This window comes from Panthera uncia (genome assembly GCF_023721935.1).
Source record: "Panthera uncia isolate 11264 chromosome B2 unlocalized genomic scaffold, Puncia_PCG_1.0 HiC_scaffold_24, whole genome shotgun sequence".
NCBI lineage: Eukaryota > Metazoa > Chordata > Mammalia > Carnivora > Felidae > Panthera > Panthera uncia.
The window spans coordinates 104978699-104994485 of record NW_026057580.1 but is presented as its reverse complement, the minus strand read 5'-3'; the positions used below and the strand labels follow the sequence as shown (position 1 = coordinate 104994485).

Genomic DNA, 15787 nt, shown 5'->3' with positions numbered 1-15787 from the left:
AGTAACACATTTTCCATCAGTACACTTGCCTCAAATCCAACAGTTATATTTTAAGTATCTCAGATAAATAAAATACAGAACGGAAGCAAACAAAATACATAACCAACGTGTTCTTGCCAAAGCCAGATGATGTCACAGCATGCTGCACACAAGCAGAGGTTTTGTGATCATTCTGAACACAGGAAAGAGGTGGGGGAATGCAGTCATCACAAGAGTGCTTGGTAGACCAGCAGACCAGAGGTCTACCCCAAGCATGTTATAAACAGCAACTCAATTGCTGCAAAAAACATTATCATCGCTTTGTCTTTTAGTTTGTATTTCATTTGTGAGTTTATTTTGGTTTTGTACTTATATGAGAGCTATAAAGGAAGTTTATACTTGGTTGTCCATTTAAATAATAAATATGATTATTCATATTTCAGCAGCATTATAATACAAAGAACAAGAACATTTTGCATCAGTATTAGGGGAGTCTGTGGCATTTTTTCCTTTTAAGTGGGTCAGCCTTAAGAATACTGATTTCTGGACCCTGGAGTAGGTGGGTCCAACGGGTGGTTGAATCAGGGACCCAGAAGATGGCTTCCCCCTTTGTTGGGGCTCTTGTGAGCATAAAATGATAAGCAGCTGTCCCTCCCCGAGGTTCTGAATATAATGTAAAACTGTTCCTCGTATTGGAACACTGCCAGGATTTCCAGTCTCCCAACAGCTGCTGCATTTTGACTCATCCCATAAAGGCATATTGGGACTCCCCCAACCAAGTCTTTCCCAGGCTACAAGAAGTTGGCTGGCTTCCTCAGTTCCACAGAAGCTCTGAGACATGTCTGTAACATGATACAGGACCCAATCCACCTGGTCTGGGATCTAAGGCTGTCCATTCACAAGAAGGATATTTTGGTCATGAGAATACAATTCTTTAACCCCAAATGGCAGGGGTGAAATCCCACCTCAGAATTTCCAGCCAGGAATTTATGTGTTATCTATCTGCTAAGAAGAACACAGAGATTCCTCTCATAGAGAAGCAGCTTATCAAAGGGCGTCCTTCATCCCCTAAGTGACAGAGTTGCTTGTCTAGAATGCCAGGCCTCTCTAATGACAAAGTCCACGCCACACCAAGGAAATCAGTGGAGACACAAGTCTTGTTTCAAGCCGCACCAGAAGTTAGTAGCAGGGAAAGGCTCTAAGAGTTGAGTAGACTGCCTATAGAATCTAGTCAGCCAGGGAGAAGGAGTTGATGAGCCACTTAATTATGAAGTGGCATTTATCTCAAAATCATAGCAATAGGAAGGCTCCCTGGAGAAGAAGCTTGGCATTACAAAGAACTCAAGAGATAATATAATTAAATCTTCTCCACTGTGACAACAGCAGAGCATAGCTGACAATGTGTCCATTCGCAATCTCAAAGGCCTGTGCCTGTCAGAAACCTTCAACTGTTGAGAATTAATGATCCTCATTGTTTATAGCCAATATGTTTTTAAAATGTTCTTTCCTCTAAATATAGGGACTCTGAGTCATTGTCTTATTTCCCAATTAAAAATATAACTGCTCTAAATAATTGTTTAATAATTAACAGTGTAAAGAATTCAGCTCTAGACAGAGCAAATATTCCTTGTGATGAGAGCTGGTTATAACTGGTCATGAAGTAAATGCTCGTCTGCCCAGAGCGTGGCCTCTGGTGAACACATATGAAGCAAATGGATGCCATAGCTTCAGCATCGGAGGTTCCATTGAGGCACCAAGAGAACAACACTCACTATATTAACAAAGCAGAACTAGATGACAGACAAGAGAGCGCATCGTTGTTACGTTTATGCTTAAAGTATCCATGCCAATTCAATACTCCATATCCCTTTCTTCTCTAAATGAACACCAGGGTACACACTTTAGAAACGTGGCCATAATTCTTTCTGGTATTTTGTTTTCCTTTTCACCCTGCATTGCTGCTATTTGCTTTTCTGTTTTTTGTTTCTTACCTTTACTCTTCTTTATTACTCCACCAGTGGAAAGGGAAATGGTGTCTGAAGACAGTTTTGATGAGACGATAACCAGTAATACAATATTTCCGTAGCATAAGACATTTCAGGAGGGGCACAGGGGACAGGGGAGCTGGAGTCTGGCGGTCTGATGGGTGGATAAAGTGACCAGGGCGTGAGGTGTGTGACAGTGTTTGGAATTACTGGGGAATATAAAGAACTGTGGTCTGTAACAGGTTCAGAAAAGGGGAATCAAGAATTATTAAGTTGAATGCTGAAGGCCAAACCAAAGATTTATTGTATATTTGTACATATTAGGCTTTGACTTGTGAATTTCTCTGAGTCTTGAAAAACACCCACTAAAAGGGTAGTGATCCAAACGGGAGTGGACTCTGAGGAGTTTGTGGGACTCACATGTGGCGGGGGGAGGGGCATGAGAAGAAACACAGTGAACAGATGAATGAGCTCACTGTGATTTGTCGGTGGCTCACCGCAGAGTTTTCATTAAGGTCAGCCAGTATTTAGGTTCAATTAACAATCAGTTATCATCCATGAGATCAATCTTGCTCTAAAATTTCTCTCAATACAATTAAACAGTACAATTAACCAACTGTCAGGGGAACAGTCTCAGTCTCTATTGTTATTATCACCCTTGAGTCCTTGCATACTTTTTAAGCTTAGCGAGAAACCTTTAAACTAAAGCACTTTATTATATTGAAAAAAAGGCATGGGCTGGCTCCTTTTGAGCCAGAGATTCCCAAGTGATGATGATAGCTGTCACTGATGGAAGTCTACTGTGTTCCAAAAACTGCATTAGACATTGTATATATAGTTTCCCTCTTAGCTCACAGTAGCCCAAGGAAATGGACATTATTTTTCCCATTTAATAGTTTGATATTATCTGGATCTGAAAAGGATGATATATTTCATAATAGTAGAACCAGCATGTGACAGATGGGAACGTTCCACAACGCCCTGGTCATGTCCAGCCAATAAGCATCTATTAAAGCAACAGACGGTATAACACCTGTTAACAGTTCACAGGTTAGAGACTGTGAAGAATGTAAAAAAAGTACAAATAGTTTATAGGGAAATCAGGATATACATGCATGAAGAACCAATCTAAGTTAAATTTAAAAACTGAAAGAAAAAAATAAGCCAAAAACCTATGACATTCATTTTTGTGTATTTGGCACAAAGTGTCTGCATTATTGAACAAATGAATGAAATCAGTCAACCATTGACCAACTGCTAGGTTGTATGGTGCTGGCTCAATGAACTAAGTCTAGCGAAGGAAAGCTCATTATGGACTTGGGTGGTAGCAAGATTTCCTGAATGAGATGAGGTCTGAGCTGGGCCTGGAAGAATTAAAAACACTGGAATTATCAAGAAGGACTGAAGCCCCACCGGGTAGGGGGAATACAGGAAACAGGCACAGATGACCCCTTCCCTGTCCAGGGTCCCCTTCTGCAGCACCAGCCCCGCCTCCCGCCACTGTTCCCTCTCAGCCTTTTTGCCTGAGCTCATCTGCTCCGCTCCCTTGTTTGAGTTCTGTTCCAGCTAGTTCTCAGAATGCCTTGAAGCTGGCATTGATTTTGCAAAGGCATCTCTGGATCAACCAGGAACGCCTCTGGCCTTTAGTGGAGAGTGGAAAGATAGTGTTTGTCCTATGGATGATTCTAGGCTTTTGTAAGCAAGGTAATAAATTATTCTTAAATCACGATGAGTAGCTCCCATTCCCAAACATCTGTGAAGGGGGCTTCCCATGGGAATTCTGGCATTTGGGAGACCCTCCTGAGTCTTGCTGAAAGTCATTCCTAGCAGGCCATGGAACAACTTTTCAACTACCCTTGTGCCTCTGCCCCAAAGTCAAGGCCAATGTAAAACACACCCTCTCAGACTTTGGTGACAGGGGCTCAACACAGAACCCGAGGTTCCCCCCACACACTGAGGTCTTGTTTCCCAGGAATCTGAAAAGCATCTTCCTACTCAGGTTTCCTGAATCCTGTCCAGCTTCTGTCAAGAGATTCCTGGAACGAACGTCACTTTGTTCTTTGTCTCATGACAAGTGAAGAACTGCCCTGCATCGGAGTCATGAATTGGTTCAGTTTTTCAAAAGCTCCATACCTCCAATTGTGGACTAAGATTGTTAGGACTGTGGTAACCCTCATATGACTGACTGCTTTTTCACTCTGAAAAATCTCCCAGTACCCTATCATTGTGCTAAAGTCGTATCCTCTTTGATTCTGTTTTTCAGGAACAATATGAGACACTTGGAGCTGTGCTCAGCAGCAGAAACTGCTTTTCCAAACATAGCTCACTTCAGGAGTAAAAAGAGTGGTTTCCCTTTTTTACAGGTTGGGAGACAGCTTCTGTTTTGTTACTGCTCGCGAGCCAGCAGTGCCGTCCTCGATAGAAAAGACGCGTTGCCGCGCCGATGTCTCAAGAGAAAGACAGCTGTAAACCCTGTCAAAATATAGTGCTTCGTGTTTCCAAAATAGTGTTCCAACCCATCAGTGCAAGGAAGCTCACAGAAGATCCTGAGAAATAAGTAGAAGAACCAGGATGGAGTAGGAAAGTTTACCCAGTGGGAGGAGAGTCAGGTGGAGGGGCCAATCCTGCAGTGGGAAATATGTTTTGAGATTCTGGGGCCAGTCTTTAACAAAAGACTTTCTTGTGAGGGCTGACGAGTTTTCTCCTCTGGGATTTAAAACACCTGGGTCTACGAATCCAACATTTTCATAGCAAAAGTCTTGCCTTTTTTATATATATACAATATTAAAAAAAAAAAAAACCCTGTCATAGGAACAGAACGGTAATGTAGGAAGAGGCTACACAGATTTGAAGGAAATATTTTTGGGTACTGAGATCAGAGCATTTACTTGTGTTGGTTATAGAACTCTGGCTAATTTTCACTTCCTGTCTGGAGTATTATTTCCTGGTAAAAGTGTGGAGGGGGGTGGGGCGGGGGAAGTCCCAGGCCTTGATAGGCCTGTTTCCCCCGAAGTTTCCAGATTGCCCACATGGAAACGTCAGTGTGTGCCAGCCCTCCACTGAAGAAGGAGCAGGTTCAAGACCTGGCGCTGTGCAGACGAGTGGCACTGCTCCCAGAACTGTCGTCCAATAAAGAGCCATTGTGGGATCTGACCCTTTCGATGCGCTGGACAAATGACTCAAATGAAAAGCACAATGCATGTGAGTGGAACCAGAAACTTGAATGGAGTGGTAATCACTTCCTTAGTGTGGATCACATCATTGTTCATGTAACTTCATTCTGTAATTCAGTCCTTGCCTCGTGGAGTAGTACAGATTTCCATTCACCGGTTGATAAGTGGGAATGATTACTGTGATAACCATTAAGCGACACAGGGATACAGGTGACTAGCGCTGGTGGGGAAGGGGAGTGGAAAATGGCTAGGGGAGGTGCAAAGGGGTTAGCATCAGGAAGACACAAAACATCTACATATGTAATCGATACAAACTGCTGTTCAGCTATTGGGAAATTGGAGACTGCATCTGGATCCAAATCAGGTCTAGGGATTAAAAATAGCTATGGTTTCTATGTGAGAATGAGATCAGAGGCATCAACAGAACCAGGCATAGGGGTAAAGGTCCAGGCTAAAACTGTGAGGCTGACACCCAATTGTTGAGCTTTGGGTCCTACAGACTGGATATCTAGTGCTTAAATCCAAATACTGAGGGCCAGAAGGAACAGGGTGCTAAGCCATACTTTCCATCTGGGTGACCTGGAGAATATCTTTACACAACAGCCAACCTTACTGCGAACAAAAACAAAACAAACCAGAAATCCCCTACCTAGATGCTGCTCTCAGCTAAGTTTTCTCAAATGAATCAGTAGGAGGACACAGTTGACTTGGACACCAACAGACCCAATGAGAACTGCTTTTCAGCTGGACCACCTTACCATACTCCACACGCCTCAGTTTTTAGGAGCAGGTGTTTCTATCTCTGAGCCAGTTATATTTGTCACCTAATCAGTTTTGACCAGAAACATGGTCAATCTCAAATAAGCCTCTTTCCTTCTTGGATCCTTACTGATATTGGTCACTTGGTCCACTTCTTTTCTGACACATATGGCTATCGACAGATATATCTATACACCAGTTCCATTTTAATAAAAACATCCACCCGAAAATATGAATAGAAATAATAGAATAAAAACATCCCCAGTATCTGTAAAAGGATGCAAACATTTCAACGAAAAGTCCATTTGATTCAACGTCCAATTTTTGTTCTTCATTCATCGGATTTGACCAGGACAGGCTCCACCTCCCTAAGTGGTCTACAATGACAACAGGTTATTTTAAATGTGCGTCAGTTGTTTCTTTCAAATTATATTATGCCTTGGTAACAGGCAGCCTGTATCTGGCGGAAAAAAACAAGTAAATCTTTCTTCCAGTAACCCAGCATTAAATTCCCCCATGTTATCAACTAACCAGAATTAAGCAAAATGATGGATTTGAGACACACGAACTCCTCTCCCTGGAGATTCATCATGCGAAATCGAGATGACGTAGCCAGCAACATGTCAAAGATCTCCACCATCCCCTCTACACATTTTCCCTGGTTCCTATGAAGACACAGAAAATAAAAAGAAAAAAAAAGTATTAAAGCACAGATAAACTTTCAGATCCATGATAAGGTTCACATTCAAGAAAAATCTACTGGCTCCAAATCTGTCACAAAAAACTGCAGCCCCTTCTCTTCATGGAGCATGAACATTCATTTGAATTCTAGAAGGCAAAACCAACAAAAAAAGGTTTTCCATCAATGAAACATTTCATTTCAAATTCTTAGAAGAGACATACTGTTCAATTCCAAAATATGCCATGTTAAATACAGAGTTCTTCAAAGAGGACACAGGCAGTAACTTTTCTGACGTCGGCCATGGCAACTGGTTTTCTAGATAGGTCCCCTGAGGCAAGAAAAACAAAAGCAAAAATAAACTACTGGGACTACATCAAAATAAAAAGCTTCTGCACAGCAAAGGAAACAATCAGCAGAACTAAAGGACAACCTGCTGAATGGGCGAAGATATTTGCAAATGACATATCCAATAAATATAAAGAACTTATAAAATTCAACAACCAAAAAACGAATACAATTAAAAAATGGGTAGAAGACATGAACAGACATTTCTCCAAAGACATACAGATGACCTACAGACCTGAGAAGATACTAAATAAACATCACTCATCCTCATAGAAATGCAAATCAAAACTACAAGATATCACCTCACACCCATCAGCATAGCTAAAACAAACAACACAAGACACAATAGATGTTGGTGAGGATGTATAGAAGAAGGAACACTCATGCACTGTTGATGGGACTGCAAACTGGTGCAGCCTCTGTGGGAGCAGTATGGGGGTTCCTCAGTAAGTTAAAAATAGGCCTACCCTGAGATCTAACAATTACGCTTTCGGGCATTTACCCAAAGAATTCAAAAGCACTAATTCAAAGGGCTATTTGCACCCCTATTTTTATAGCAGCATTACTTACAGTAGCCAAGATATAGAAGCAGACCAAGCGTCCATCAACTGATGAATGGATAAAGAAATGGTACATACAAACAATGGACTATTATTCAGCCATGAAAAAGAACGGAATCTAGCCATTTGCAGCAACATGCATGAAGTGACATGAATTATACTGACATTCCCTCAGTATAATGCTGAGTGAAATAAGTCAGTCAGAGAAAGACAAGTACCATGTGATTTCACACACACGTGGAATTTCAGAAACAAAACAAATAAGCAAAGGGAAAAAAAAGAGACAAACCAAGAAACAGACTCATAACCATAGTGAACAGATGGTTTCCAGAGGGGAGGTGGGTGAGGGGGACGGGTAAAATAGGTGATGGGGATTTAGGAGTGCACTGTCACGATGAGCACTGGGTGACGTACACAAGTGTTGAATCACTATATCATATACCTGAAACTAATGTAACACGCTGCTGACTAATTGGAACTTAAAAAGAATTAAAAAATAGTTCTTCAACTTATGGGTAATCAAAAATGACTAAGATTCGGGTAAATGATTTTTCTAAGTGTTTATTGATTTGCTACTGTATTATAGGCATTGTGCTAGTTACGGGAATAAAAGGAGGGCCTCTGCTCTCAATATGCTCATAACCTTAAAATAATATAGTCGGGTCTAACAGCTTGTATAAAGTGCTTTTGAAATACAGGAGAAAGTATAGCTGGGAACTGTGGCTGGATGAGAACCATTTATGTTGCCAGGTAAGGATTAGCCTAGTAGGTGGCATTTGAATTGATAGTTTAAGAAATGTAGGCTTTTCCTCAACAGGAGTGTGAAACATCACTGGAAGAGAGTCTTAAACATGGAAAGGACGAGCAGAGTGAAGGAACACAGACCAGTGTGCTAGAGGTATGAAAGAGCTAAGAGATTAATCTGGGAAAGCAGGAAAAGGTCAGGTGACCAAGGATGTCCTACATTATAAGAAATTTAAGCTTTTTCCCTGTACAACAGAGCCTTGGCAAGGAGGGTTTGACATTAGTAGTTGCAACTATTAATTGAGCAAACCTGAAGGTTTATAATATGTAATATTTAAAAAAGAAAGTATTAGTATCTTTTTTATACGGTTGATGCAGAAATTAAATGAGATCGTACATATGACAGGAATCTGCACATGTTTTTGTTCACAAGCTGGATTTGGGGCATGTTGTCTTTGAGGGGGACAAGAAGAATTTAAAATATCCTACGCTGGGGCACCTGGGTGGCTCAGTGAGTTAAGTGTCCAATTCTTGATTTCGGCTCAGGTCACGATCTCATGGTTCATGAGATCAAGCCCCACTTCAGGTTCTGTGCTGACTGCACAGAGCCTGCTTGGGATTCTTTGTCTCTCTCTCTCTCTCTCTCTCTCTCTCTCTCTCTTTCTCTCTCTCCCCTGCTTGTGAGCACTCTCTTTCTCTTTTTCTCAAAATAAACATTTGAAAAAATAAAATAAAGTATCCTATGCATATGTAAACATATATTTGTGAAAAAATAATAATATATAACATGAACAGTAAGCACATTGTCCACCACCTTGTTGTATTTTTTATTAATGTGTTTTGGAGTTCTTCGTCAACTGTTTTTAACAGCTGCATAACTGTTTTTAACAGCATATGTTTTGGGGCGCCTGGGTGGCTCAGTCGGTTAAGCGGCCGACTTCGGCTCCGGTCACGATCTCGTGGTCCGTGAGTTCAAGCCCCGCGTCGGGCTTGTGCTGACGGCTCAGAGCCTGGAGCCTGTTTCAGATTCTGTGTCTCCCTCTCTCTGACCCTCCCCCGTTCATGCTCTGTCTCTCTGTCTCAAAAATAAATAAACATTAAAAAAATTTTTTATAACAGTATATGTTTTTCACTGAACAAAGCGCTTTTTTTTTTTTTTACCACTTCTTTGTTGGTTGACATTTCATTTGACTTCAAGTATTTTGCTGTTACAAACATTTCATGCAAAAACTATTCTTATGTTTGTCTTCAGACACAGGTACAAATAGCTATAGAAAAATTTCTAGAAGTAGAATTGTTAGATCAGAGGACTCATGAATTTTTAATATTGATAAATAGTTCAAACATTGCTTCCAAAAAGTGTGTACCAACAGGCTTTTGCTAGAAGAATATATCAGTTTAAACTCCTTTTCTGGGAGGTCTGCTCTTATCCTTTCCTGATATTTTTCTGTTAGGTTATTAGTCATTTTCACATAGATTCTTATGTGCCCTTTATATATTATAGTAATTAGCCTTTTGTTCTGTGTATGTTCAATCCTTTTCTAATGGTGTGTCATGGTTTTCTTTTGTTTTATTTTTTCTGGTGTTTTCTTCTGCAAAATATTTAATTATTACATAATTGACTTACCAACCTTGTTTAGAAAAGGTCTTGCATGAAAATGTCATTTCCCTTCCAATAACATATAAAAAATTATCTTATGTTTCCTTCTAGTACAGCTCCATGTTTTTATGTTTAAGTCTTTCATCATCTGGGATTTATTTTTTGCAACAACCATACTTAAATATAGTCACATGTCGTATCATTCACTCATGTGAAGGTGCACCTCGGTGGCACAATTAAGCATCCAACCTTGGCTCAGGTCGTGATCTCACAGTGCATGAGTTGGAGGTCGACGTTGGGCTCTGTGCTGACAGCTCAGAGCCTGGTCCAGCTGACTTTGGATTCGGTCTCCCTTTCTCTCTCTATCCCTATCCCACTTGTGCTCTCGCTCCCTCAAAAATAAATTAATAAACATTAAAAAAAAATAAAGTATACAACTCAATCGATTTTATTATATTCACAGAGCTGTGAATTGCTTAGGATTTACTTTGTGTAAGACATGAGACAAAGACTCAGCTTAGTATTTGTCCCAGGCAACTAGTTAGTTTTAACACCATTTATGTGACAAACCATCTCTTTATATATGAGTTGAAATATGTTAGGCACTTTCAATAAATGCATTTACTTTTTACAACTGCCCTCTAAGGTTATTGTTTTTGCCATTGTCCAAATGAGGGAATTGGGACTCAAAACTGTTAAGTCAAACCATACTACCAACCACCAGAAGGAAGGATTCCAACAGTATTTTCTTTGTCTTTCTTTCTTGCTCTACTTTAATTCATTCAAAAAGATTTACCGAGGGCCCATTACACATCAGGCCTTGTGTTAGACATTTGGGTACAGAGAAGGAAGACATGGATCTTGTTCATAAAGGTGTCCCAGGGACAGGGACAAGGGACAAGACAGACAAGGTGAAAGACCATGGAATACATTCCCCCAGAAAAGGTAGAGAAAGAAAGTCTTACGACGAATGGCAGCCCCCCCCCCCCACAAGGTTAACCCCACCAATACTGAAGAAATGGCCATAGCCTTCTCCAATAAAGGTAAGTGGGGTCTTATGTAAAGTGTATATCATGGTATGTGGTACATCGTAGCAGTTGTATTTAAATATATTACGATCATATATGCAGATAAATATAGCCACAGATGTTAAGGGAGAGGTTGGCCTTTTTAACTCAAGTATCCAGAAAACAATTACCACAGTGCATGTTGGTTTTACTGCCATATCTGGCTTCGTGGAAGCTCTACCGAAGCAGAGGGGAATCTCTGTGTTGCTAAACAGGGGGATGAGATAGTGGTCACAACCAAAGGGTGACTTGGCCTTAAGGAGGGACAGCACACTAGAAGGGAGTTTTTCTTGTCCTGTAGTCAAAAAAAATTTTTTTATAAGCAGCACATTTTCTTTCTAGTGAAAAAATAAACAAGGATAGGGGAAAATGTTCGGAGGATGAAGCTTTAAAAATAACAACTCACAGCCAAAATAGAGAAATGTTCCTTTCTCAGTATAAAGTCTCTGTTTACTTAACAGACTGCACGCCGGCAGGGGAGGAACTCTCAGTGTGGGAGGGAGCCTGTGCTCACCTGCTGTGAGCAAAAGTTCAGTGCAGAAACTGAGAAAGTGGAGCCCCAGCAGTTCTCTTTCTTCTGGACCCTTCTCAACAGTCTCCCACATTTTCCCCGCACGATGCTCGTTCTTATCCCCTCCGGCAAGAGTGGACCCCTCTCAGCCTCTTCTTACCGGATATCCTGTCAATTCTAACCAGCAGTTCTCACCTGCCCAGGTCCGCTGCTTGCTCTGCACATACCATAGGAACCATAGCCGGAGCCCCAGCAAGGACACAGACCCACAGCTGTCAATTCCTTTCTCGTTCTGTGTGTGTGTGTGTGTGTGTGTGTGTTCCTATAGAGGATGTGGAGGGAGCAGACATTAAGCATAAAGCATTGAAACATTATGATAAGAAGACCCTGGGGCTGACCTTCCATGCAAACAAAAGTGCTTCTTAACTTTGAGGGCTCCTGGGGGGATATGCAATCCAGTGAAGCTGCAATTTTCTAAGCAGTGCTGTAAGAGTCTTGAAGAACTCGAAGCTGATGCCCCTATAAGAATAAACTCACTGTCCTTTCAATGGGAAAAACTCGCTTGTTTGAAACACTTCAGCGATTCTGCTCTTTGTGTAATAAATTAAAAATATGTGCTTTGATGGCCCTGAAGATGTTTCTGGTATATCACTAGAACGTTGTCCTCTTGGAGATAACTGCCTGGTTGTGTGGCATGCATGAATCTCCATGAGCATTGTTGGCACAGGTAAAAAGGCTGGTGACGTGAGCTAGTGAGCTGATGATGTGTCCCTCTCAGATCAGGTACAAACCTAGGTGGACTTTAAAGGTTAGACAGACACCTGTTGTCTGCCGAACACAAAGGAACCCTTTATTGCCCACTGAAGTCATTACATGCTGGGGTCAGGGCTTCATTTTCCAAGTCCTGCTGAAATACTGTCTACTAACCTTAAGGAGCCAATCAGACTAGAGCATTTAACTCAATTTCAGAGGGGACAGATGAATCAATAGCACCAGAAATGGGTGATTATAAGAGTCTGGAGGTAAAGTTGCCACAATAAGAGAAAATTAGGCTAAATCCATGAGCTGCTCGTGAGACAATGAAACACATAGGGTATAAGGACCAACATTTATTTTTAAAGGAAACACAACATCAGTCATAAATCAGAAGCAGTTTACCAAGCAGACCAACCCATGACCCCCACTGTGAGATGTGACAGCTGTGACAATGAACTCCTCCACCCATGACATCAATCCCTGTTCAGAGCACCTCAGAATCCCCTTGTGGGGAAACCTTGTTCTGTACTTTACCGTCTTTAGATGTGGTCCATCTGCACTTAAGTAGTGGGAGAAGGAACTTGAAAGAACATTTGCTTACGGTATGTCCCGGAAGTTTATCCTTTATAGAAATGAAAGCCTATTTCCACACGCAAAACAAAGAATCCTAATGCATGTAGGCAGATCAAACCTGCACTTGTATATCAGACAAAAGGTTAGTATCCAAAATCTATAAAGAACTTACCAAACTCAACACCTGAGAAACAAATAATCCAGTGAAGAAATGGGCAGAAGACATGAATAGAAAATTTTCCAAAGAAGACATCCAGATGGCCAACAAGCACATGAAAAGATGCTCAACGTCGCTCCTCATCAAGGAAATACAAATCAAAACCACCATGAGATACCACCTCACACCGGTCAGAGTGGCTAAAATGAACAACTCAGGAAACAACAGATGTTGGTGAGGATGTGGAGAAACGGGAACCCTCTTATACTGTTGGTGGGAATGCAAACTGGTGCAGCCACTCTGGAAAAATTAAAAATAGAATTACCCTATGACCCAGCAATAACACTACTAGGAATTCATCCAAATGATACAGGTGTACTGACTCATAGGGGCACATGTACCCCAATGTTTATAGCAGCACTCTCAACAATAGCCAAATTATGGAAAGAGTCCAAACGTCCATCAACTGATGAATGGATAAAGATGTGGTATAAAGGTATATATACAATGGAATACTAGTTGGCAGCGAAAAAGAATAAAATCTTGCCATTTGCAACAACGTGGAGGGAACTGAAGGGTATTATGCTAAGTGAAATAAGTCAGTCTGAGAAAGATATCATATGTTTTCAGTCATATGTAAAATTTGAGAAACTTAACAGAAGACCATGGGAGAAGGGAAGGGGAAAAAATAGTTTCAAAGAGAGAGTGAGGAAAGCCTTAAGAGATGCTTAAATACAGAGAACAAACTGAGGGTTGATGGGGGGGGAGGGGGAAATAGGCAATGGGCATTGAGGAGGGCACTTGTTGGGATGAGCACTGGGTGTTGTACATAAGCGATGAATCATGGATACCTACTCCCAAAGCCAAGAGCACAGTGTATACACTATATGTTAGCTAGATTGACAATAAATTATACTTGAACATATTAAAAACAATAAACTAATCTTACAAAATGTAGTTACCTCATAGCCTCTCTTTGTATGAGAAGACACTGATGGAAAAAGAAAACCAGGGAGATCAACATAAGACACTTAATTAAGTTGTCCTGCAAACAAAGTGCAATATGAGTAGAAAAAGATTACAAATTAAGGTGCTGTTGAAAATCAATAGTAGTAGGTTTTGTTGTATTTAAAGAGTTTCTATATCTTTGATGCCACAAAATGTCTCAGCATATGCTCTGAAATGCCATGACTCCATAAATATTTGTATGATCAAGAGGTTTACATACACAACTCTTTGGCATGTGGAACAAAATGAAGACAGAAAATTATAAGCGATATATCTTGAAAGATGCAAAATGTGAATGGCTGTATCTCACAGCTTATTACTTGAGATGAAGGTGGTTAAGACTTTGGTGTCTGACTGCCAGGGTTCAAATCCTGGTGCATCTGTTTACCAATTATGTGACCTTGAACTGATTACATAAGCTGTGTGCCTGAATGAGCATATAGACAGACTCACCCACATTGGACGTAAGTTAAACAAGAAATAAGTACTCTATTGAGATGTGGTAGCTGTTTGATCCAGCAGGTTTGCCCGTGGATCCTTCCCATAGAAGGATGGGAACTTTCAGGATCCTTCCCATAGAAGCCTTCCCTCATTCTGCCCAGTAGGATTTCACAACTGCTATGAAAGAGTGATACTGACTATTCCCCCTTCCCTTTTTTCTCAGTGGGAGCTTTAACTGCTGTTACTTTGCCCTTACTCCAAACACTGGATATTAAGTGTATTTGTGGGGTGAGGCTGCCAAACTAGGAGTCGCATCCATGCTTGATGGAGTGGACTGCACATCACTGAGAAATCTTTCAGCTGATGGACTTAGGGTGGGTACAGCGATAGCTGCAACGTTGAACCATTTCCCTAGGGGAAGAGCAGTGTGTCTTCTATGGGTGGGAGAAATGGATATGTGCTAACCAGAAGTGAAGACTGACAAAGACTGATGTATTCACCAAAATGCATTTCCTTTTCTCCTGCATTTCCCCCTAGACAACATTTCCCAGCCTCCCTTGTACTTAAGAGTGGCCATGTGCCTGGATTCTGCCCAATGAAAAGTGCGTGGAAATAACGTACATCACTTCTGTGATGAAAGAGTGAAAAATCAGGTGTGCCTTTCCTAGTCCTTCTCCTCAGTCTACTGCCCAAATGAAGAGCATCTCCAGGACCCAAGTAGAATCAAAAGTTGGAAGGATTCTGGTCTCTGAATGAGAAGATCACCTATCAAGATGCCTACACTGGACTTGAGTAAGAAATAAACTTTTGTGTGTTGAACAGCTGAAATTTTAGGGATATCTGTGGCAACTGCTAGCCTGAACCCCATGATAGAGAATAGATGCAGGAGTCTGATTACTCCTGCCCCAGCACACTCTTGACACACTGACACACAAGCACATTTAGAATACAAAAATATACTTACCTTCTGTAGACATGGCTACTGACTGATCAAAGGGATATAAGAAATATATTCTACGGCACCTTGCTTTATAGATTCTAATCACTTCCAACTGACATGATTAGGAAAGATGTCAATGAGTCTATGGCATTTGATGTAGGTCTCCAAGGATAGATTGAGTAGGAGGAAGAAAATCGCAGGCAGATTAACTGGAATCAATAAAATTTGACAGGTGGGAGTAATGGCAGTCACGAGGAATTCAGCTGGTAGAGTTTGGTGTTTATAAGGAGAGAAACTTAGAAAGAGAGCTTTGTCAGCATGTGGTACGTTTAACAAAAGGCTTAGGACATAATATATAAGAAAAGATCATGGAAGGCTTATCAGTGAGTGACATGATCACGATGCTTTGGTATATTTAATTTGGTATATTAATTTGGCATCAGTGTGCAGAGGAGAGTGAGGGAGAGAGGGGAGTCTGGAAAGAGACTGCAGGCATGAGGAAGGAAG

At 41.0% G+C, this 15787-nt stretch overlaps 1 protein-coding gene across 1 annotated transcript in view; it reads right to left on the bottom strand.

Moving 5' to 3' along the window:
• Window positions 1-15317, bottom strand: part of LOC125939159 (estrogen receptor-like) — a 35547-nt gene extending 20230 nt beyond the window's left edge. Inside the window, exons 1-4 of the mRNA XM_049654674.1 lie at window positions 15305-15317; window positions 11026-11189; window positions 6800-6906; window positions 6428-6561 (exon numbers count right to left, since the gene is read on the bottom strand). Of these exons, the coding sequence (XP_049510631.1) occupies window positions 6428-6561; window positions 6800-6906; window positions 11026-11189; window positions 15305-15317 (418 nt within the window). The remainder of the gene's footprint in view (window positions 1-6427; window positions 6562-6799; window positions 6907-11025; window positions 11190-15304) is intronic.
• Between the last annotated feature and the right edge of the window lie 470 nt (window positions 15318-15787).